The sequence below is a fragment of the Budorcas taxicolor genome, chromosome 9, assembly GCF_023091745.1.
Source record: "Budorcas taxicolor isolate Tak-1 chromosome 9, Takin1.1, whole genome shotgun sequence".
Classification (NCBI taxonomy): domain Eukaryota; kingdom Metazoa; phylum Chordata; class Mammalia; order Artiodactyla; family Bovidae; genus Budorcas; species Budorcas taxicolor.
Window position 1 is genome coordinate 71,960,777 of NC_068918.1, and position 24,128 is coordinate 71,984,904.

The following is a 24,128-nucleotide window of genomic DNA, read 5'->3' on the forward strand; positions in this document are numbered from 1 at the left end:
GCAGGTACAAATACAAATCGTTTTGCGACTAGAGTGAGTAATTTAGCCCCGTGATATTCTGCTGGAAAAACATTGGATACGAAAGAAAATGGAGTCTGAAGGCTGGAATTAGCTCTGGTTCTTAGCTGTAATGGAAGACTGCGAGAAAGAAGTCACAGTTCATTCATAAATTCTTGCCAGCCTCTAGAGAAATCCAGAAATTGTCATTAAGGCTCTGTTTAGATCTGATCAGGCCCCGGAGGGATGAACAGCTCAAGAAAAATTGTCAGTTGGCTGAAGAACCGTCAGATCAGGCCAACTCCCTTCCATAGACACATTACCCCTTGCCTCCCTTGATTGCACAATATCTCCAACCAGATATACTAAAGTAAACTAAACATAGATACCTACTGAACTTCTGCCCCCAATTTTTTATCTTAAACATTACTTCTTCCAAGAGGTCTTCCCTGATTCCCATATAGTTTAGGTCTGCTCTTGTTCTTCTTCCTGCTTCTTGCTTATTTGGAATACCTCCTTACATGTCTGGCTTTCCTTCCTAATGGGGATATCCTAAGGGTGGGAGCTAGTCCTCTTCTGTTAATTTCCGTATCCCCACTTCCTAGCAGGATGTTTGCACAAAGCATTTATCAAACTCAGAAATGAATGAATGAGGAAAGGCTGTAAGCAAATGTTAAGGTTTGGTGACCACAAGCTAAGTTAGCCCTTGGTTTCTGATTTCTCTGTGACAAAAAATTGCCTGACTGCAAGGAGGAAGATGGGTGACATGGAAAGGGTTTTTTGTTTTTGGTTTTTTTAAGAAAGAATAATATAATATGTGGGGCTTCCCTCGTGGCACAGCGGTAAATAATCCGCCTGCAGTGCAGGAAATTGGGTTCAATCCCTGGGTCAGGATGATTCCCCTAGAGAAGGAAATGGCAATGCATTCAAGTATTCTTGCCTGGGAAATCCCATGGACAGAGGAGCCTGGGGGAAGGGTGGGGTAGGCTACAGTCCATGGGGTCAAAAAAAGAGTAGGACACAACTTAGCAACTAAGCAACAGCAAATAATACCCCCTTATCCCTCACTTAGCACCAACAGTTAGCAATGTATTGCCAAACTTGTTTCATCTATACCTCTACCTTGCCTTTTTTTTAGAGAGAGATATAACTTGTATATCATAGCATTCACCCTTTTAAAGTGTACAATTCAGTGGTTTTAAAAATATACACAAAGTTGTTCAAGCATTATCCTAATTCCAGAACATTTTTATCACCCCCAAAAGAATCCCTGCACCTTCAAGCAGTCACTCTTCCCCCAGCCCCTGGAAGGGGCTCATCCACTTTCCGTCTGTATGCATTGCCTGTTCTGGATATTTCATGTAAATAGAATCATACAGTGTGTGGCTTTTTATTCTGGCTTCTTTCACTTATCATCATGATTTCAAGGTTCATCCATATTGTAGTATGAATTGATACTTCAGCCATTTCTATTGCCAAATAACATGTCATTGTCTGGATATACCACAGTCATTTCTCCATGTGTCAATTGATGGACATCTTTGGATTGTTTCCATTTTTGGGCTGAAGATGGAAGTTTAAAGGTATAATGTATACATAGTTAAAGGGAAAAGAGGTAACAGAGAAGCTGAAAGATATCAGGCCACAGAGAAGGCCCCTTTGAGACCAAAAATAATTCTGCGGGGGCATGTAATCTTATGGCCTACAAAACTCTTTGAACATGAGTTCTGCCCCTTCTCTGGAACTGCACACACCAGCTCTACTAATCTTTTGTAGTTCCATGAACCTCCCTTGGTCTCTCTCACCTCTGGCATTCACAGCATTCTCTCCCTAGGGACCATTTTCTTCCAGGCTTCACTCGCTCATCCATTCTATCTTTTTAAAAAAATTTTAATAAACAGATTACAATGTTATAAAATTCAGAAGATAGAAGATTGATACAAAACTATATCTTTGAGTCTCAGATCAGACATCACTTCCTCCAGGAAGCCATCCCTGATACTCTAGGTTGCTGATGGTGCCACTTTCCAGCCCTTTCCTATTCTCCCATAGCATCCCCCAGTCACCCATCAAAGCACTCATTGTGCTGCTCTGCAGTCCCTTCCCTCCGTCCCTGCCAAGCTGATGGGCAGTAACTACTAGGACATTCTCCGTGTGATTCCCCAGTGCCTGAGACAACACATGTGCCTAAGCAAGGCTCAGTACATTTTGAAGGAATAAATGAATGAATTAGTGATGCATAGTGCAAAACCATGAACCCGTGAGGGTCAAAGAGGCTGAGAATCTGAGCAGGATAGTAATGTGACTGTCTTTCCAACACATTGGTGGTTGAAATTCCTCAGAGATAAATTTTCACTCTCTTAGTAAGTGAGAACTAGAGTGATGAATATTTATTTCTGTTTCGGAACCAGCCTTCCCTCAAAGCTGAAAATAAATTTTCTAGCAGTATTAGCCCATTGATTCTCCCATTTTCTTTCTATCCACGTTTGGTGTTCCATTTTTGAATAAAGGTTTCTAGAATATAAATCAAAAGTGGCAAGAAGCTATTCTCTCTGGTGGAAACAGGTAAAAAGAATAGGAAACTAGCTGGGATTTCAAATGTAATCTAGCATTAGAGTACTATACTTTAATTGATATTGGAGTGAGTGAAAGTGCTTTTTTCAAAAGAAAGAAAACTGGGAATTCCCTGGCTATCTAGTGGTTAGGACTCAGTGCTTTCACTGCCGTGGGCCCAGGAAAGTCCCTGATAGAGGACCTAAGATCGGGCCAGCTGTGCAGTGCGGCCAAATAAAAACTAGAAAAAGAAAACTGCTAGTGATATGCTCCTGCACAACTACCATCAATTCTGTTAACTCAAACTTTGTATTCCTTTGGTTCACTCAGTTAAACTTTCACTATTATGCTCACACACGGTCACTTAGTCACGTCCAACTCTTTGTGACCCCTGGACTGTAGCCCACCAGGCTTCTTTGTCCATGGAATTCTTCAGGCAAGAATACTGAAGTGGGTTGCCATTTCCTACTCCAGGAGATCTTCCCAACCCAGGGATCAAACCTGTGTCTCTTGCGTCTTCTCCATTGGCAGGCGGATTCTTTAGCACTGTGCCACCTGGGAAGCCCTTCACTATGTATACTCTCCCCAAGATATTAATTTTTTTTTTAGTAATGGAAAATAAAAAAATTTTACTAGCATATTGAGTTAACCCTGAACTTAGCAAAATAAACTCATCTTTGAAATATCTCCCCAAGGATTTCCCTGGTTGTCCAGTGGTTGGGAGTCCACCTGCCAGTGTGGGTGATGCGGGTTCGATCCCTGTTCTGGGAGAATTCTACAGGCCTCGGGGCAGCTGGGCACGTGTGACAACTACTGAGCCCAAGCTCTAGGGCCTGCATGCTGTAGTTGCTAAAGCCCACTCACCTAAAACCTGTGCTCCACTACAAGAGAAGCCACAACAACGAGACTTAGATGCATCACAGCTAGAGAGTAGCTCCCACTTGCTGCAACTAGAGAAAGCCTGCATGAAGCAAAAAAAAAGACCCAGTACAGCCAAAACTAATAAATATGAACTAGAAAGAAATCTTGAACTTAAAAAAAAATTATCTACCCATATAAATTATAGCTGCATTTAAAACACTGTATGCTCAGAGCCTTTGAATTAATTTCCTTTGAGGAAGGCACTGCGTAGAGGAAGCAGTATCTGACACATATAAATTAAGTGAGATTGATCTATTGAAATATAGCTGGCAACAATCCAGCTTCTTAGTTTGCTTTTAATAGTTTATTTCTGAGTGCGTGCATCTTTAAACTATGTAGCTTGTTTTTTACAAGAGACAAATAGTGGGAGATGGCCTTAAATTGACTCTTGCTTTGCAATCCAAAGTATATCTTAATGCAGGTTCCCCTGTGCTTTTCTAATAATGAGGTTGGACAAGAATAATGCTGCCTTGGATTGCAATGTTCAAGGCATTCATTAAAGTTAATAATCAGTGCTCTTGCATAGACACTCTATGCCTAATGTTGATCAGCCCTTTATTGTGTGGCGTTTGCTTGTATTCAAGTAGCAAGGAGCTCACCACAAAGGCCATCAGGTGGGTTTCCATGGTAGCAGTCCTTCTTTTGTTATTCCCATTTGTAATATAGACAGTAACCAGAAACTCACTGTGTCACTGCTTAATGAAAAGAAATAGAATATTGATAATACTGGCAGAGCAGGAAGCTGGTCTTTGGGTGTGATACCCAAGGAGGACATGCCATCCACTCAGGGTTTCTTTTAAGGAGCTGTTCAAGAAGTGGGACTTTGTCCTATTAATGACCTTCAGTGGCCACATATCATTGCTCTAGAGACAAATAGAGCTTAAGTGATGACTAGGATAGTCATCACTGAATCTTACAAGAAACAAGTTCGTGGTTGTACCTAAAAAGAGTACAGTGTGAAACTAGGGAAGAAAAAAATCAACTTTTTTTTTAAAGCAATTATCTTTTAATTCCCCCAAATTTTTCATTAAAAAGTATACTGCGCTGACATATATCTGTACTGATACCCTCACTATTAGGTTGAATCTTCCATCATGAAAATGTTGTGTTGGAAATTGGAATAAACATGAAAAAATTAACTTTTAACATATAAAGCGTAACACTGAGGAAAGAAAATTGCTTTTAGATTTTTGCTGCATTTGTGTAGGTATTCATCTTCATAGGGACTCAACACCTGGATTTTCCCATTGTCTCTGTTGTTGAAAAATAGCTATTACTGGGAAGTGTCATTCCATTGGTTGTGAATCAGTTATTGGAGCTCACAGCAGCAAGGGAGCTCTGTGAGGCAGCCTGGCTTGTTCTAACAGAGACCCCCAGAGAAGTCAACTGGTCCTCAGTCATTCAAGCAGAATTTACTATGCCTTATGATTATTTTTCTATTCAGTTCAGTTCAGTCACTCAGTCGTGTCTGACTCTTTGCAACCCCATGAATTGCAGCACGCCAGGCCTCCCTGTCCATCACCAACTCCTGGAGTTCACTCAGACTCACATCCATCGAGTCAGTGATGCCATCCAGCCATCTCATCCTCTGTCATCCCCTTCTCCTCCTGCCCCCAATCCCTCCCAGCATCAAAGTCTTTTCCAATGAGTCAACTCTTCACATGAGGTGGCCAAAGTACTGGAGTTTCAGCTTTAGCATCATTCCTTCCAAAGAAATCCCAGGGCTGATCTCCTTCAGAATGGACTGGTTGGATCTCCTTGCAGTCCAAGGGACTCTCAAGAGTCTTCTCCAACACCACAGTTCAAAAGCATCAATTCTTCGGCACTCTGCCTTCTTCACAGTCCAACTCTCACATCCATACATGACCACTGGAAAAACCATAGCCTTGACTAGACGGACCTTTGTTGGCAAAGTAATGTCTCTGCTTTTCAAACTGCTATATAGGTTGGTCATAACTTTTCTTCCAAGGAGTAAGCGTATTTTAATTTCATGGCTGCAGTCACCATCAGCAGTGATTTTGGAGCCCAAAAAACAAAGTCTGACATTGTTTCCACTGTTTCCCCTTCTATTTTTCTTTTCAGTCCTCCTCAAACATCATTTCTGCCACTCACTCAGGAGAGAGTAAAAACTGTAACTTTTAATTTAATTTACTTTTCTCCTTCCCAGAAGCTAGGAGATCCAAAAACGTTTAGGAACTGGTAAGACTTCAGTGCTTCAATTTTATCTGCTTCAATCCATGAAGTCTCCACAGTGCATTGTAAGACTTTCCCTTGTAGTTCTCGTCTTCATCATAAATGGCTCATGTAAATGTAACATACATGGAGGCATTAAAATTATGTTGTGTATTAAATATATTTTAAAATACTTTAAAGAGAAAACTTCAGTGAGATAGATGGAGAGCAGGAATTACTAGGAAATAAGAGTGTTGCTGGTAAGACAGAAATGGAAAGGACCCAGGATCAAGATAGAAGAAGTTTAAACTCAATCAAGGACTGAAGATTTCCAGCTTGAAGTTGTTGGGAGGCATCCTTTGATCTTTCAAGTTGGATGGATGATAGAAGAGGTGTGGGCTTTCCCAATGGACAGACCAGAGTGAGTTCAAGGGAGAGAGTCAAAGTCAGCAGGACTGGAAACTGGGGAACTCACTGAATACCAGAAGCAGCAGCAGCTGGGGCAGGCAGTTAAGGTCTTGTAAAAGAAGAACTTTTGAGGTCAGTGTTCATTTATCTATAGTTTCTTTTTCAGATTTATTTATTTTTGACTGTGCTGGGTCTTCACTGTTGCGCATAGGCTTTCTCTGGCTGCAAAGAGCAGGGGCTGCTCTCGAGCTGTGGTGCTCGGGCTTCTCAGGGCAGTGGCTTCCCTTGTTGCAGCTCACTGGTTCTAGTTGCACGCGCTCAGTAGATGTGGCTCTGGGACTCTAGAGCGCAGGCTCAGTAGTTGTGGTGCACAGGTTTAGTTGCTCCGAGGCATGTGGCATCTTCCCAGACCAGGGATCGAACCCATGTCCCCTGCATTGGCTGGTGGATTTTAACCACTGGACCACCAGGGAAGTCCTATCTATGGTTTCTATTGCTTCATTTAGAGTTATTTTAGTTTACAAACCGTTGAAAGGAAAAACCATCAACCTAGAATTCTTTATCCAGCAAAATTATCCTTCAAACATAAAGGAAGAATAAAAATTTTTTCAGACCAAAAAAAAAAAAAACTAAGGGATTTCATTGTCTGCAAACCTGACATAGAAGAAATGTAAAAAGATATTCTTTAGGGAAAAAGAAATGTCTGGAAGTGTTGCTGTTTATTAAAGAAAGTTGGCAGTTAGAGAGACTGGCAGTCCAAGGAGGTCATGGGATTAAAGAAGACGTAATCATGGCAGGGATAACCCGAACATTGTCTGTAATCCTAATAACAAGCATCTAGTAAAAGGAGATGGATGAAATGTGCTAGAGAGACCCTAGAGATCACTTTTGCAAAACCTGGAAACCTATGCTTTTTGGTTGTGGGATTTAGGATGTTCTTCCTCCTCCTTGTCCAGAGGCAGCAGTTTAAATGCACAAGTTTCTCACTCCCACAGCCAATTCTGATGATTGCTTGGGCCACAACAATCCCTTGCTGATCACACTCCCCGCCTCCCTCCAGAAAAAAACACATGTTCCCTACCGTGTTCAGAAACGTGTCAGCTTGGCACCTTGATGCTTTGAGAAGGTCCACATGATTAAACTTAAGCAAAACCACTCATGAATTTCATTAAGAGAAATTCACATTGAATTCTCTTCAGGGAAACATCAGCATAAGACCAGGTAGGCTATACCATGTGGGACCCAGAGGAAGCCAGTCATTTGAAACCAGTTTACACGTGTGCCAGGACCTGTGTGTGGGAGGAATATTCTGAAGTAGATTATTGTCCTGCCTTTGTGGATAAATTACTCTGATATTTGTTGTTTTAAATCAGGAAGAAAGCACACCCTCTCATTACCTCATTATAGGAATTCATTTTGGGAGGCAAGCACAATTTGCCTCTTTCCCTAGAGATGGGTGGAGGGACTAAGTAACCTTAAAAACATCTTTGTGTATGAGAAGTACAGGAAAATATTATACATCTCTGCCTAAAGAGAAGCAGTGGAAAGCTTTCTTGTTTGTTTTGTTTGCTTGCTTGTTTGTCTAACCTAAGTTGACTGTTCTGAGAACTTTATGTTATCTGATGACTACATCGCTAAAGGAAGCAATACTGTCAATAGTATCCAAGGTGACCTAACTACCATATGGATGAACTGGATGTTGATATGCAGTATAGATGACACAGGGCTTCCCAGATGGTGCTAGTGGTGAAGAACCAGCCTGCCAGTGCAGGAGACACGAGATACGGAATTAATCCCTCGGTCAGGAAGATGCCCTGGAGGAGGATATGACAACTCACTCCAGTATTCTTGACTGGAGAATCCCACTGACAGAGGAGTCTGGCAGGCTATAGTCCATAGGGTGGCAAAGAGTTGGACACCACTGAAGCAACTTAGCACGCATGCACATTGATAATGCAACTGCATAGACAGGACCTGCTATATAATTTGTGGGGCCCAGAACAAAATAGAAACATGGAGCTCCTTGTTCAAAAATTATTATGAATTTCAAGATGGTGACAGCAGAGCCTGAAGCCCACTGTGAGGCCCTTCTGAGCACAGGACCCCATGTGACTGCACCCATGAAGCTTGCCCCAACTAGAGATTGCTGTTGTTTAGTCATTCAGTCATGTCTGACTCTCTTGCAACCCCATGGACTACAGCCCATCAGGCTGCTTTATCCTTGGGATTCTCCAGGCAACAATACTGGAGTGGGTTGCCATTCCCTTCTCCAGGGGATCTTCCCCACCCAGGGATTGAACCCACAGCTTCTGCATTGTCAGACAGATTCTTTACCCTTGAGCCACCAGGGAAGCCCCATGTAGAGATACATCCTGTAAATTTAGGCTAGCTCTGATGAGAAAATTGAAAAGACTTTGATGAATCTTAAATTTTGATTTTACCTTAAAAGACTGTCTTAAGAATGCTCTTTTAAACCCACAGTAAATGAAGAACTGTCTAATTATATCTCTAACATCTACAATTCTCTCTGTTAACTGAGTTAGAGGATGTTTCCGTGCTGCTGGAATGAGATGCCTCCATTTGGCATTTGCCTGTGAATTGATGCATGAATTCTCATACACATCACCAAGGAGAGTTTTTTGAGTCCCATTTTCAGAGCCCTGTTCTCACCTAAACAAATGTCCTTTGTCATTTTCTCTGGAACCTACAGCCTTTTCAGTGGGAAATTCAGCACCCATTCCATACTGATCTCCTCAAGGGCACACCTTTGCACCATCATGACTGCTCACCCCACCTGGCACACAGTAGAGACTCAAGAAATCTTTGTTGGATAAATGAGTACACGAACTCCAAAACACTTCAGAAATCTAGATTCTCAGAAATGTAGCAGGAGCCAGTCTCCATGCAGTCAATACTCAGGAGATATCCAAAGAGCCTTTAGAATGACCCTCATATGAGATAGTTAGGTCTAAAGAGAGGGCTAGGTCTAAAGTCAGCAGTTGAGCCAAAGGTCAAAACTACCCTTGGAAAGTCCTTCAGAAGCATCAGGTTGGAGGTATCACATGAGAGGCACAGAAACCTACTGGGCAAAAAGCTGATGCACATCCTTTGTCTCACCCCACCTTGGGGTGCATGCTCATTGCCTGCAGAGCAGTCGTAAATTCCAACAGGCCAGCTGCACATGTGATGTGACTCTTTCTTAAGGGGTAAGTCAAAACCTTCTCTGAAGGAAGTGTTTATCACTTTATCCCTGCAGTGGCTTTTCTCTCCTTGGGAGAAGTTGTAAAATTCACTTTCTGAGTTTTTTAAGAGACTCAGTCTTGTGTCACTGTTGTTGTTGTTCAATCTCTAAGTCATGTCCAGCTCTTTGTGACCACATGGACTGTAGCCCGCCAGGCTTCTCTGTCCATGGGATTTCCCAGGCAAGAATCCTGGAATGGGTTGCACTTCCATCTCCAGGGGATAAAGCTTCACCAAAACTGATTTATCTTACTTCTTGTAAAATGTCTGTGTCTCACATATTTTCTACACTGAACTTGAGTTGCTTTTATAGTCAATGGGGGAAAAAAAAAGAAAAAAGATTTATGCAGAGATTTCAAAGTGGGGTTATTTTTTTCGGTTCTGAGCACATTACCAGCTGTTCCCATCCATTGTATCTTAGTCTTCAGAGCATTCAGGGAGTGCTGGTGTACAGGCTAGGAGCTAAACTGCTCAGGTGGGTATCTCTGCTTCTTGACCCTCTCAGGCATGAATACTGGAGTGGGTTGCCATTTTCTTCTCCAAAGAAGGCTGAGTGCTGAAGCATTGATGCTTTTGAACTGTGGGTTGGAAAAGACTCTTGAGAGTCCCTTGGACAGCAAGGAGATCGACCCGGTCAGTCCTAAAGGAAATCAACCCTGAATATTCATTGGAAGAACTGATGCTGAAGTTCAATACTTTGGCCACCTGATGCAAAGAGAGAACCCATTAGAAAGATCCTATTGCTGAGAAAGATTGAGGGCAGGAGGAGAAGGAGGTGACAGAGACTAAGATAGTTGGATGGCATCACCTACTCAATGGACATGAGTTTGAGCAAGCTCCGGGAGATAGTCAAGGACAGGGAAGCCTGGCATGCTGCAGTCCATGGGGTCACAAAGAATTGGACACGACTTAGCAACTGAACAATAACTACTCTAGAACCACTTGTCCATTGACTTCAAGACACTACACTTCTGTGTTTCTTCCATGTCTCTAGCTTACATGTTTTTGGTATCCTTTTTAGCTGCATCCTCCTCAAACTACCCCTTAAATCCTGATCCTTTTCAGAACTCTTTTATGGACTTATTTCCATCATACTGTGTACTCTGCCTTAATCTGTTCTGATGGCCTCAACCACCATCTTTTTGCCAATGAACCCAGTATCTGTATTGCCACATCAGTCCTTTCTCTGCAGTCCAAACCCCTGTAACTGCCTTCAGGATATCTCCACTTGGATATCTTACAGATGCCTCAGACTCAACATATCCAAACTGAACTCACTATCCTCTCAAACCAGCTCCCTGACAGCATTCCCTATCTCCGGGAATGGCAGTACTCTCCACCCAGTTAATCAAGCCAGGAATTTATGATTAATTCTTAACTCATTTCAGTTCCCTCATTGCCGAAATCCAATCCATCATCAAGTTCTCTTAATTCTATTCCCTATATCAGTGCCTTTCAAACTAATCTTACTGTAAATAAATGAAACATCTTCTGCATCATGACCCAACCAGCATGCAGAAGCACACACTCAGCGTAGACACACACACACATACACACACAAGTGGAACAGAAGTTTCACAAAGCAATTTCCATCGTCATTATACGCCCAGCTTTCTAATATTTTCTGTTATGTTTTCTTCTGTTGTTACTAGTGGGTTACTGGCAAGTGTTTAACAACCAGCTCTTCTGGAGGTGAGCAAAGGGGACCCTGATGCATAGCATTTGACAATTTTCAGTATAAATACTCCCACCATGGTTGAATTTAGGCCACCAACTGACAAGCTTGCAAACATCCTAAAGTATTTGCTCTCCTGACCATATACAGCATGCAATTGCTTATGACCTACTATTTTTGATGGACACTGGTCTAAATAGCTCTTAAATCTACTAATTTTCATTCCCAATGCTACCACTCCAATTCTGGCTACCACCATTTCTGATACAATTGGTTTCCAGGTTAATCTGATCTGTTTCACATCTATTTAATACCCTTCAAAGACTTCCTGTTGTCCATACTAGGACAGAGTCTACAATTCTTAACCTTGGCTTAAAAAACCACCCACAGTTTGGCAACTGCCTGCCCTTCATGCCCCCTTCTTTGATTTCAATAAGAATGGTTTCTTCTTGAACATCTGTGAATTCTCTCTTGTCTTCATGACTTTGTTCAGCTCCCATCTTTGTTCAGCTAACTCTTACTCATCCTTCCCATCACAGCTTCAGTGCTACATTATTCAGTTATTCCTTCTCCAACCATGTGTCAGGCATTATGGTAAGTGCTGAGGAGGCAATGATATGAAGCAATAGAAACAGTCCCTCACCTCACAGAACTCAGAGGTGCTAGAGGGGAAGAAATGTTATGCAAATAAAGATATTCAGATTTAAGTACTAATAAAAAAAGAGCTTAAAAGAGATTCATGGTTCTATAGGAATGAATAAAATCTGACCTATTCTAGTAGAGCAAGGAAAACTTTCCTGCATGATGGCTAGTTAGTTAGAATAGTTGAGATAAGATATAGAGGAGAAATACAACAATGAGTCTAAGGGGCAGATAACTAACACAGTAGACAGAAATAGAAGCACATGTAAATCCACGTGGCATGAGGGAATGTGGTAAAACCAAGGAACCAAATGAAAGCCAGTGTAAGAGAAGCAGGATAGGAGGTGGGGTATGAGACAGGTAGAAGCCAACTCAATGAAGGGCACTCTAGACTTCATTAAAAACTGAAGTCTTAAAAAACACACACACTGGAAGGCCATTGATGTGTTTGAAGCAGGAATGCAATGTGTTCAGATTTCTGGTTTGAAACACTCACTATGGCAATTGTGAGGATAAATAAGTAGATGTGGAGACAAATTAAAACTGTTACACCACTCGAGACAGAGATGAGCACAACAGAAATTCAGATGTTGCTCATGGAGATATAATAGAGAGATGTGTGAGATTACCTGTCAAGACAAGGTAATGGATTGACTATACGTGGTGAAAGAGATGGACACAGCAAAGATGACCCCCAGGCTTGAGTTACAAAACTGAATGGTGATAGTGCCATTCACAGAAGGGAATGTCAGAGAAGGACCAGGTTTGCTGGGAAAGAAAGCATGACTTTGGCTGTAGCTAAATCGACTTTGAGGTAATTTTAAGATATGTAAAATGAGATGTTGAGGACTGTTTGATAAACTGTTCCAGAACAGAGGATAAACCTGTTCCAGGCTGCATAGATTTGTGGAGCATCTGTATAGGTAGTAGACATGCAGCATTGAACATGAAAAAACTCATCAGCCAAGAAGACATAATATGAGAGGAAGGTTTAAAAACCAATCCTTAAGGAAATTCAACATTGAATGGCTGGAGAAAAGGGTGAACTTAGAAAGGAAACCAAGAAGAGCAGTCAGAAACATAGAGAGCATAGAGGAGAAATTGAGGTCAAAGAGCCAGTATATTTTGGTGGAGTATCAAGAAAAGAAGCCAGACTTGATGAAAAAAGAGTGCAAAGCACAGAGCTGGAGTCAGTGAATGTAACCTCAGTGGAGAAGATTGTCTTTGACAAGATGGAAGGATACAGAGCAGTATTTATGAAGCTGATGAAAACTTTTTGATTGTTTGAATGGAAAGCATTTGCGCATATTCATCAGCTATGAAAAAATTGGTTTGAAAGAAAGGTGAATACATAAGAGAAAAAAAGTAACTGTAAGGTCCAAAAAAAAGTAGAGAATGATCCCTGGGCACCCGTCACACTCCTCCACTTACCCTAATTCTGACTACACTTGTCATTTTTCCTTGAGTATCTCTATTCCTCAACAGACTGTACTGAATGGGGACAAGAATCACCTTTGCCTCATTTTGCTTCTGTATTCCTGGTGTTCAACACAGCTCAAATAGGAGGCATTCATCTTAATTGCACATTCAAGTGAATGAAATTGGAGGGACATTTAATAGTCAATCCCAGTCTTGTAATACTGCAGCGTATGCATATATATGTATGCACAGGCACACACTCACTCACACATGTGCACACACACATAAACTATGGTCATCCATTTGTTTAGACTAAAATTCAAATTGGCATCGTTACCTTAAGCAGAAGCTGTTTGGTCACTAAGACAGGAAGGCCTTAAAGTGAGATAGAAATGGAAAGTCAACCAAGAACTGAGAACTCTCCACCAACAGATGAGCAAGGTCATGAGTCATTTTTGTGCAGAAAAAAATGAGCCCTGATTATATCAAGGAAACAAATGGTGAAAGCCCACAACCTGTTAAGACAAGTGTCTGCATCATTCACACCAATTCAGGTGAAGCCCCGCATAACAGGACTTCTATATCTGAGATAGTATGATACCTACTAAGTCAAAACAAGTTTTAAAAAAAGAAAACCTTCTCTTCCTTTGGAGACAGTTTTGAATATCTCATACAGGGAAGCAAGTCTATGCAGGAGAAAATAAATCAGATGTACATTCCTTTCCTGGCTTTGCCATTTTTAAAGACAAGTTGTTTAATCCAGTTTCTGTTTCTTTGTTTGTAAAAAGGGGATGAGTCTACCTCATGGAATGGTTAAATAAAATAAAGTGGCTTCCATATCAGAGCACCATTCTCAGAATAGCTCTCCATTTCCCTAACTGGAGAACTTTACACTTCCATCATCACTTCTGACACATCCTCATTTTACTCCAAAAACTCTTGATTTTTACATCAGTAGATGAGGACGATGGGCTTCCCTGGTGGCTCAGACAGTAAAGAATCTGCCTGCAATGCAGGAGACATGGTTTTGATCCCTGGTTTGTGAAGATCCCCTGCAGAAGGGAATAGCAACCCATTCCATATGCTTGCCTAGAGAATTCCATGGACAGAGGAGATTGGCGGGCAGCAGTCCATGGGGGTACCATATATAATACTCCCTATTCCACATCCCGCCTAGTCCCTGGTAACCTCTATCATACATTCCATCTCTACAAATTTGCTTATTCTAGTATCTCGTATAAATGAAATCATACAATATGTGCCCTTCTGTATCTGGCTTATTTCAGTTAGCATTATGTTTTCATGGTTTATCCATGTTGTAGCATGCATCGAAATTTTATCCCCCTTTGTAGCTGAGTAATATTCCATTGTGTGTGTATATACAACATTTTATTCACCCATTAATCTGCTGATGGACACTTGGGATGTTTCCACCTTTTGACTATTTTGAATAATGCTGCTGTGAACGTTGATATACAAATATCTGTTTGTATCCTGCTTCAGTTCTTTTAGATATATACCTCAGAGTGGAATTTCTGAGCCTATGAAACTTTAATACCACAGATAGACTATATCTGTTGATTTCAGTGTGTGTCAGTTCAGTTCAGTTCAGTCGCTCAGTCACGTCCGACTCTTTGTGACCCCATGAATCGCAGCACGCCAGGCCTCCCTGTCCATCACCAACTCCCGGAGTTCACTCAGACTCACATCCATCGAGTCAGTGATGTCATCCAGCCATCTCATCCTCTGTTGTCCCCTTCTCCTCCTGCCCCCAATCCCTCCCAGCATCAGAGTCTTTTCCAATGAGTCAACTCTTCGCACAAAGTGGCCAAAGTACTGGAGTTTCAGCTTTAGCATCATTCCTTCCAAAGAAATCCCAGGGCTGATCTCCTTCAGAATGGACTGGTTGGATCTCCTTGCAGTCCAAGGGACTCTCAAGAGTCTTCTCCAACACCACAGTTTAAAAGCATCAATTCTTCGGCACTCAGCTTTCTTCACAGTCCAACTCTCACATCCATACATGACCACTGGAAAAACCATAGCCTTGACTAGACGGCCCTTTGTTGGCAAAGTAACACCTCTGCTTTTCAATATGCTATCTAGGTTGGTCATAATTTTTCTTCCAAGGAGTAAGCGTCTTTTAATTTCATGGCTGCAATCACCATCTGCACTGATTTTGGAGCCCCCAAAAATAAAGTCAGCCACTGTTTCCCCATCTATTTCCCATGAAGTGATGGGACCAGATGCCATGATCTTCGTTTTCTGAATATATATATATATATGTATGTATCTCTACTTTATGCATTGAAGGAGTAATATTTCTTTGCTACCTTCCTAGAACCAACTTTTACTTCCTTGAGGTGGGAGTAATATCACCCTCATTCAGACTGCAAGCTCTAAGATAAAGGCAGGTTTGTTGTCTCAGATGAGGTTTATAGATAGGCAATATACACATAGATCAACTGCTCAAAGAGGAGTGAAACCATTGATGATATGGAAAATGATCCCCAAACACATAAATGTTTAAAGTAATTTTTATTACCCATTCAGTAAAGTAATTTGTATCCTATTTAGTCTTCGGAATTAACAACAGTTGATAAAGTAATGAACCCAAGACTGTTTTAGAAAATAGCTCTCAGCAGTTGTATCAGGACTAAACCAACGAAGCAGATATTCTTACTAAACTTTTAAAAACAATGGAGATTAATGATATATTCCCAGTGAGCCTAAAACATCTCTAGCACACAAATAGAATAATTACAAGCAAGGATTATATAAAGCAGGATGAAAAAAAAGATAAACAAAAAGTGGTCTGTGGGAAGCCAGATGTCAGTGAGGCTACTGGAGGGTTCTGTCAGCACATGGGATACCTACTGGTACCTAGTTGGACGGCAGCATGGCAAGGTTCCTGGAACATTCTCACCTAGGGGTTATGATAGTGTGGTTGCCTAATGCTGTATTGTTTCATTACATAAAGAAGAGATTAGGACGATTATATAACTGTGTTTAGAAAAGTAACAGTTTCAGATACTTGACTAGACCCTTCAAGGGTCAAGAGAGGCAAGGAGAGAATGGGAAAGTGCAAGATTGGAGGAAACTAAGGAGACACGACCGCTAAAAACAACATGGGATCCTGGATCAATAAAGGACATTGGTGGGAAAACTGGAGAGTGTCAAGTGACGTCTACAGTTTAATTACTTCATTTTAGCAGCTGTACTGTAGTTACCTGTTGTTTAGTCACTAAGTCGTGTCTGACTCTTCTGCGACCCCATGGCCTGTAGCTCACCAGGCTCCTCTGTCTATGGGATTTCCCAGACAAGAATACTGGAGTGGGTTGCCATTTCCTTCTCCAGGGGATCTTACCGACCCAGAGTCTGCTGCATTGGCAGGTGGATTCTTTACTATGAGCCACCAGGGATGAGCCACCAGGAAAGCCTATGGTTAGATAAGATGCTAACATGCAGGGAAGCTAAGGGAAGGGCATACTGCAACTCGTGGTACCATATTTACAACTCTTCCTGTGAGTCTAAAATTCTTGGGTTGGCCAAAATGTTCATTCAGTTTTTTCCATTACATCTTATAGAAAAATTGGAGTGAACTTTTTGGCCAACCCAGTATTTTAGAATAAAAATTAAAAGAAAACAAACAACAGCAGCAAAGTTTCTGGTAGCTGCTGAATGTCAGGTGCAACTGACATTGCTGACCACGGTTTGGAGTTGGGGGTCTGTATTTGTCACAGTGGCAGCTCTGAAATCTGATGTCAGAGTAACTTCTATCTCTGTCTCCTTTCCAATTCCACTGCAGGGTGTGTTGGGTGCATCATGTAACCGGGATGTGGGTGTACCCTTTCCTGGAACACATTGGCCCAGGAGCCAGAATCCTCTTCTTCGGGTCTACAACCATCTTAATGAACTTCTTGTACCTGCTGGGAGAAGTTCTGAACAGCTATATCTGGGATACACAGAGAAGTAAGTATTGTTCAGGGGGGCATAAAACAAAAGAACTACTGCAGAAACAGATGGAAAATTCCACTGTAGCACAGGATCCCTTATGAAGAGTTTCATTTTTATAACTTCAATATTAATTTAAGAGCTGCTGGCAGTTACCTGAAAGGTTTATTACTCACTGTGTCATGTTCACTAGTAAAACATCCAGATCTAAAAGAAAAGAAGCACATCTATAAAATTTTATAGGGAGAAATGTAGTGTTTGCCGAAAAAAAAAAAATTAGGAAATTCATTCTGATTAACAAAGTACTGCCTTAGCTAAAAGGACTCCTCCCCCACCCCGATGAAACAGATAAATTATTAAATGTAACCAAACAGTCTCATTAGAAATCACCCAGATTTCTACTTTTTGCGTCATCGTCTGCGTGGGTGCAGTAGCTGCCGAGAGGTCTTGCCACCGTTCTGCTAAAACTCTGGGCAGCACAGGAATGCCTCCGGCAAGAATGATTCACCAGCGACTATCATATTCAAGACTTGAAGGTGGCAAAGAAGAATGGGCAGTAAAGGGTAATACTTCGTGGCTGCAAAAACCTTCTTAACCTATGATTTGATTTCTCTTTTGTTTCTGTTTATGGCAGAGCCTCCATCTTGGCAAGACACGTAACCTTACCCCAGCTGTGCAAAACTGGTCCTAAGTCTATGTCAGATAACATAAAAATGCGAAAGTGGAAAAAGTGACAGCATAGTATGTAGTGATTTGAGTCCTGCATGAAAATACATCCAAAGGGAAGATGGTTTGAAGATCTTAGAGAGCTCTGGGCAGCTCCTCCGATACAGTCACAACATTGTAGATGTCACCTGTAAATGATCCCTGTTCCACAAACATTGGGCATCCTGCTTTGTGCCAAGTACTATGCCAGGAGGTTGATCTAATTAGACAAATAAAACCCAGTCATTGCATGTTATTCAATTGGACTTCTTTTGTGTGTGGATCTTCTAAGATTGCGTGTGTCAAGGTGTTGGCCAGTGTTAAATGGCCCAGAGGAATTTGAGGGTTTCCTTTCTCGGCAGCTGACTTGATTTTAGGCACTGTTCTATTAGGAAAAGTGCCAAATATTTGTATTCAGTTCAGGCTACAGCTTGGTGGACCAGAAATTAATCTTTTAATAATTTTCTTCTCTGTTCAATGGAATTGTAATCTTTCTCTATTAGATAACTTATAAAAGTATTTAGTTAACTTACAAAAATATTTTGAAAACAAAATATAAACTTTTCTCAGCTTCTTGAGAGAAAGGCCATATTTAAATTTAAGCTAATGTGTCCAATCTGTGTTATTCAGAAAGTACCTGTGACTCTAGCTTCTCCTTTGTTAGCTCAGTTCCCATCTTCATTTGTTCATTGTTCTACTACTTCTAAAAGAGGATGGTCTGAAAACCAGGAGAGAAAAAAGCCAGTCTAGGTGAATAGACTATTGCACTTTAGCAGCTTTGAGTTAGACATGGAAAATGAATAGTGAAGCTAAGGTTTTGGGGTTTTTTTTTGGTTTTTAATGATCTGTCCAGTTTAATTTGTGCCGTTCTCTTAAGCGATACAAGTTAAGGTCAACTAACATTTTGTAACTCATTTCAGATGTAGAGATTAATTTTATCTACATGGAACCGTCCAGTTAATTCCCCCAAAGGCAGATGTTTTGTGTCAAGTGGGCATCTTTTTTGTTTATGCAAGCAATTGCAAACTGATGGCCTGCTCCAAATTTTACCTGCCAAAAAGTTTCGTTAGGCCTAAACAGAATTTTTGTTTTTGAAGCAGTATTTAAAAGTTGGGAGATTTCACATGAAGTCCAGATTTCTCAGCTAATCAAGTATTTTAAGATCTGGCAACTCCAAGCCCACTGTTCTCTGCTGGCAGCAATGGATTAGAATTGGGTATTAGTTGCCCCCTTTCCAAAGGCTCTTTAAGTTGTCCCTAGTTCTCACCTGGTCATTTTGCTCCTTCACAGTAGCTGCCTGGTTCTGTAGGTAGTTGAATTTGAAATTGCTGATTAAAAGCAGTCATGCGTGTGTGTGTCTGTGTGTGTGTTAGAAGGAATTGAGTACAATCAAGTACAGTGTTACAATCCCGATTGTATTTACCCCACCTGAGACAAAATGCCCCAAGGAGCAAGAATGCCAAATTTGAACACCCTTCCTTGGATCTGTCATTAGGGATTTTTAATGGCTCAGCTTCTTCCACTTGGTTATGTTGGCTTCAACTTCAAAATAAAAATTGCGTTATTAGAGTCTTAGAATTAAAATTAGATTAGAAATCATCTAAACCAATCTTATTTTTAACTAAGAGGCAGCTGAGCGCAGAAATAAGTGACCCACCATGATAGATGGTAGCAGAGTCAACACCATTCAATCCAAGTACTATGTCTAGAGAACCATCAGAATGTCACCACTGGAAACCCAGACACAGGAGAGCTCAGAAACTTCACTCAGAATCATGGATCTAGCTTACAGAATAACACAATAGATCAAAACTGATATGAACTATGAACAAAAATCCCTTAAAACAGGCTAAATTAACAATGAAACATTTTGCTCTTTTCAAAAGAAAATATTAATAACTCAAAGTGGCTTTGTGGATGTTATATTGGTTTGCTAGGGCAGCTGCAACAAAGGACCACTGACTGGTCAGCTTAAACAGTAGAAATGTAATATCCCACAGTTCTGGAGGCCAGAAGTCCAGAATCAAGGTATTGGCAGGGTTGGTTGCTTCTGAGGCCTCTGAGGGAGGGATCTGTCCCAGGTCCCTCTCCTTGACTTGGAGATGGCTGTCTTCATGTTCACATGGCATTTTCCTCTAGGGCTGTCTCCAAATTTCCCCTTTTTATAGAGACATTGGCCATATTTGATTAGGGCCATCCTAACAACTTCATTTTATGTTAGAAAAAATTTTATCCACAAGTAGAATCACATTCTGAGGTACGAGAGTTTAAGTTTGTGGAGACATAATTCAGCCCATAACATTCTACTTTCTGCCCCCCAAAATTTATGTCCTTCATTCATGCAAAATACATTCCTAATAGCCTCCAAAGTATTTCCAGCATCAACTCTTAAAAGTCCAAAATCTCATCTTAATTATCATTTACATCAGGTGTGGGTAAGACCTGGGTTATGGTTCATCCTGAAGCAAAATTGCTACCCAGCTGTGAACCTGTGAAACCAGACAGAAATGTATCTACTTTCAAAACACAGTGGTGGAACAGGCACAGAATATGTATCCCATTTCCAAAAAGGAGATCGTAAGGAAAAAGGGGGTCGCAGTTCTCAACCAGGTTTGAAAGTAGCAGGACATTCCATTCGAGCTTAAGGCCTGAGAATAATCTTTGGCTGAAGGCTGTATCCTCAGGAATCATCAGAAGGGGGAGTGTGGCCCTACCCTCTCAGGCAGCCCTCTTGGGCTAAGGAGGAGTGAACCCCTGAACCACCTTCAGTGTCATTCATCCTTCATTTCATCTTGTCTCTGTCCAGGCTCACTGTGTTTCTGCTGACACAAAATTCTCCCATGTAATTTCATGAGGGTCCAAATCATCAGACAGGAGGGACCCCACAGGTCCTTCCTGGCTTCTGCTGAAGTGGTAAATTGGATCCATGACTCACATGCCTCATCTCTTTACCAGATGGTTGTCCAGACACAAGCTTGGCCTTCTCTCACATTCTGAGGTCCTGGGCTTTAGGACTTCTACATAGGAATCTGAGGGGGGATACAGTACAGCCTGAAACAGCTGAAATATTCTATGCTTAAGCTAAACTTTCTTTTAATTTCAATGCATCTGACTGGAGTGACCAGTCTTAGTAAAGTCAAATTTTTATGACCAGAAATGAAAATGTCCAAAAGTGATAGTTTGGGGTGAAGGAGGAGAAAGCAGGCCAAGAGGAGAAAGGAGAGGAGGTCAGAGCAAGGCCCATGGGACAGAAACCTCCACCTTGTCCGCCTCGCTCCCCACCGGTTTTCCATCCTACTCATGTCCCCCACAGGCCCACACAGACCTCTAGGGTCGGTCCTGCTGCCCTCAGGGCCCGTCTCCCGGCCTGGGGGAACCACATGTGACTGACTCTGTCAAGGTCAATCAGCTCTTCCGCTCCACTTCTGACAGAACATCCTGCCTCAGCTTCGTGACAGGTTTCTTTCTGCTGGTTGTGTGGAAATTATACCTCTGCTTCTTCCAAATATTATTTACAGCTGTCTAATTTTTTCCCTCCACCTCAAAGCTGCCAAACTAAAGTAGGTGGGGAGCCATTTTCCCCGTCTGGGTCAATGAACAGCCCCTGTTCTCCACCCCCACTTTTGAAGATTCCACTGTTGCTGCCAACTCAACCCATCTGCAGGAGAACACTTAGGAGGAAGGAGACTTTGAAAAGAAAAGCAAGCAGTTATTAGCTTCTCCGCAGGAGAAGGAGCATGGGACAGAGTCGGGACCCAGATCATGTGCACGCTTTGAACAGAATCTGTGTTGTGTTTTCCTGCCTTTGCCGTGGTTACCCGACAACAACCAAGCTACCTCCTGCCTTCTCCCCTCAGCCCTACTCCTCCTCCCTTCACACGTCCTTACTCTTCAGCTTGAAGTTTTCCTTAATATGATTTCTGAGAAGTACTTTGGAAAAAGTGTGACAGATCTCTGCCAGTTCCTTAGTCATGAAAACCAAACCTTAGAGACTGTCTCGGGACACCTGTTCTGAGCCTGTTACCCGCATCCCGCCGCCACCACCCTGACCACGGGAGCGGGTGGTGCTCGCAGCTGGGGGCTGGCAGAAGGGGCGGGGGTGTCTCTCCTATCGCAGGCCCCACGGAGATCACCCTCCAGGCTTCCTTCTACTGCTTTTCCACTAGTTGGCCCTTCTCTGTAGTCATTGTTTACTAATTTATCTCATAAAGATTACTTGAGCTCCTACCATGAGACAGACACGGTGTTAGGTGCTCGGGACATAATCAGGAACAAAACAGTGGGCTCTGCCCTCCGAGAACTTGCAACTTTTAAAAGAATACCAGGAACTTGCCTGGTGGTTCAGTGGGCAAGACTCCATGCTCCCAATGCAGGGGGCCCGGGTTCTATCCCTGGTCAGGGAACTGGATTCCACAGGCCATAACTAAAAGGTCCTATGTGCCACCACGAAGACACAGTGCAGCCAAATAAATTAATTTTTTTTAAAAAAGAATACCAACAAAACCTGCAGTAGATGGGGTCCTTTTGTTCCACCAAAAAGGCTCCAAGAATTTGATGTTAGGAGAAAAGTGTTTAAGTAGAAGCAAAAGAAAAAAAGTGGGGAGCATTTGCCAGATTTAACTTTAATTTATGAGAATGACCTAAACATGTTCATCTCCAGGAAAATGAAATATCACTAACTATTCATTACAGACAACTGGCGAGGTCTCACCAGTCCAGTACGTATGAGTCTCAGGAAGGAAAACATAGTTCTACCAGGCTTGGGTTAAATAAAGGAAGAACTCGAGTTTAAGTACATGTGGGTCTGGAAATAAATAGTTCTTGTGGCTAATAAGCTCTCTATGAGAGCTTATAAAAATAAACCAAAAAAATGATTTGACTTTTGAAAATCCAGAGTCCTTGCCTTGGGAAGAGTCATGAGTAAAATAAACATAAATGAGGTCTCTTTGAAACTCATCAACGCCACACCTCCTGTTACTAGAAGCTGGTTACAAGGCAGTCCGATTGGGATTTCTCTGCAAACTCAACGAGTCAAGAACTAACTTGTGTTCCTCACTCCCAGAGGCCATAAGAGCTGGGTGTGTCACAGAGGTGTTATGTCCTGATTTGGGGGGAAGGAAGGAGAGGGAGGTCACTGAGGAAATTTCTGGAGAAAGTTGTAAACGACTTTCCTTGTTAGCTAGGAGAAAAGGGATGGACATGAAGGGTGGATGGGGAGAAGTGTGGTGAGATGAGAGTTCTTTTAAACCTTCTGCTGAATCTGATGTCCATATAACGTGCTTTGCCTATATTTCTAGGTATGGAAGAAGAGAAAGAGAAACCTAAATTGGAATGAGATCTAAGTCTAAACAGAAGAGCAGAGTGGAGCTACAATTGAAGACTCATTACCCCCTGGGCATCGCGGATGGAGGAGAAGAAGCTTCAAGGAAAATGGTGGAACCAGCCTCTGCCTGCCTGCCCCAGAGGGAGGGAACACTTATGGAGAAATATGTGTAAGAATAGAATATGGATATTTCCAAAACAACTTCTCCTCAATTGTGTTTTAAAGAATTCTTTCCAAAATCATTATTGATAATAGCATCTTTTTTTTTTTTGACTCTTCCAGTTTTTACAACTGAAATTGGTCATTGGATTTTAATTTTTGCAATTGTAATTCCATTTAATCAATGAAGAAAAGAATCCTATAGTGTTTCTTGTTGAAAAATATGTGAAAATCAAAGGGGCTGATGTGAAGCAAAACATTTGTGTATTTATTTTTTTCCTGTACTGAGTAACGTAAGCGTAAGCCTGGAGAATCGGGACGGATGTTCCCTATTGCAATAATGTTATGATTGCCTTAAACAGGCAATATTAATAATAATTGCATTGATTTAATCAAAACCCTGAGTGTATTTGGATCTCATGATTTAATCTTGTGAACATTTCCTAGATGCAAGCTATAACTTTAATAAACAACAAGTAACCCCTAGCCCGATGTCTACATGGTGCATCTCAAAACTCTAGCAACACTGGTGTTTCTTTTCTTATTTCATTTCTATTATTAATACTTCATGAAAAACGGGTTTACTAAGCCTCTGCTATGCTTAGTCATTAGTTGTGTCTGACCCTTTGTGACCCTTTGGACTCTAACCCCATGGACAGAGGAGTCTGGTGGGTTAGAATACTGGAGTGGCTTGCCATTTTCTTCTTCAGGGCATCTTCCCAACCCAGGAACAAACCTGCATCTCCTGTGTCTCCTGCATTGCAGGGGATTTGGATTCTTTATCCACTGAGCCATCAGGAAAGCTCAGGTTCCTATAATTTTTGTTCGTTTGTTTTAAAAATGTGGATCTTTCCGATAAACCCAAAAAAGAAAAAAGCTAACTCATGAAAAAGAAGGCTGACTTAAGAAATCATTGAACATAATGATTTTTAAATAATACTCACACCAAATAGGTAGCAGAAA

General features: G+C 41.6%; 1 protein-coding gene across 1 annotated transcript in view; it reads left to right on the plus strand.

Annotated features, from left to right (window-relative positions):
• Positions 1–23,641, plus strand: part of AIG1 (androgen induced 1) — a 260,493-nt gene extending 236,852 nt beyond the window's left edge. The window contains exons 5-6 of the mRNA XM_052645645.1: positions 16,833–16,996; positions 22,981–23,641. Coding sequence (XP_052501605.1) covers positions 16,833–16,996; positions 22,981–23,018 — 202 coding nt within the window. The 3' untranslated portion in view covers positions 23,019–23,641. The remainder of the gene's footprint in view (positions 1–16,832; positions 16,997–22,980) is intronic.
• The last annotated feature ends 487 nt before the right edge of the window (positions 23,642–24,128 follow it).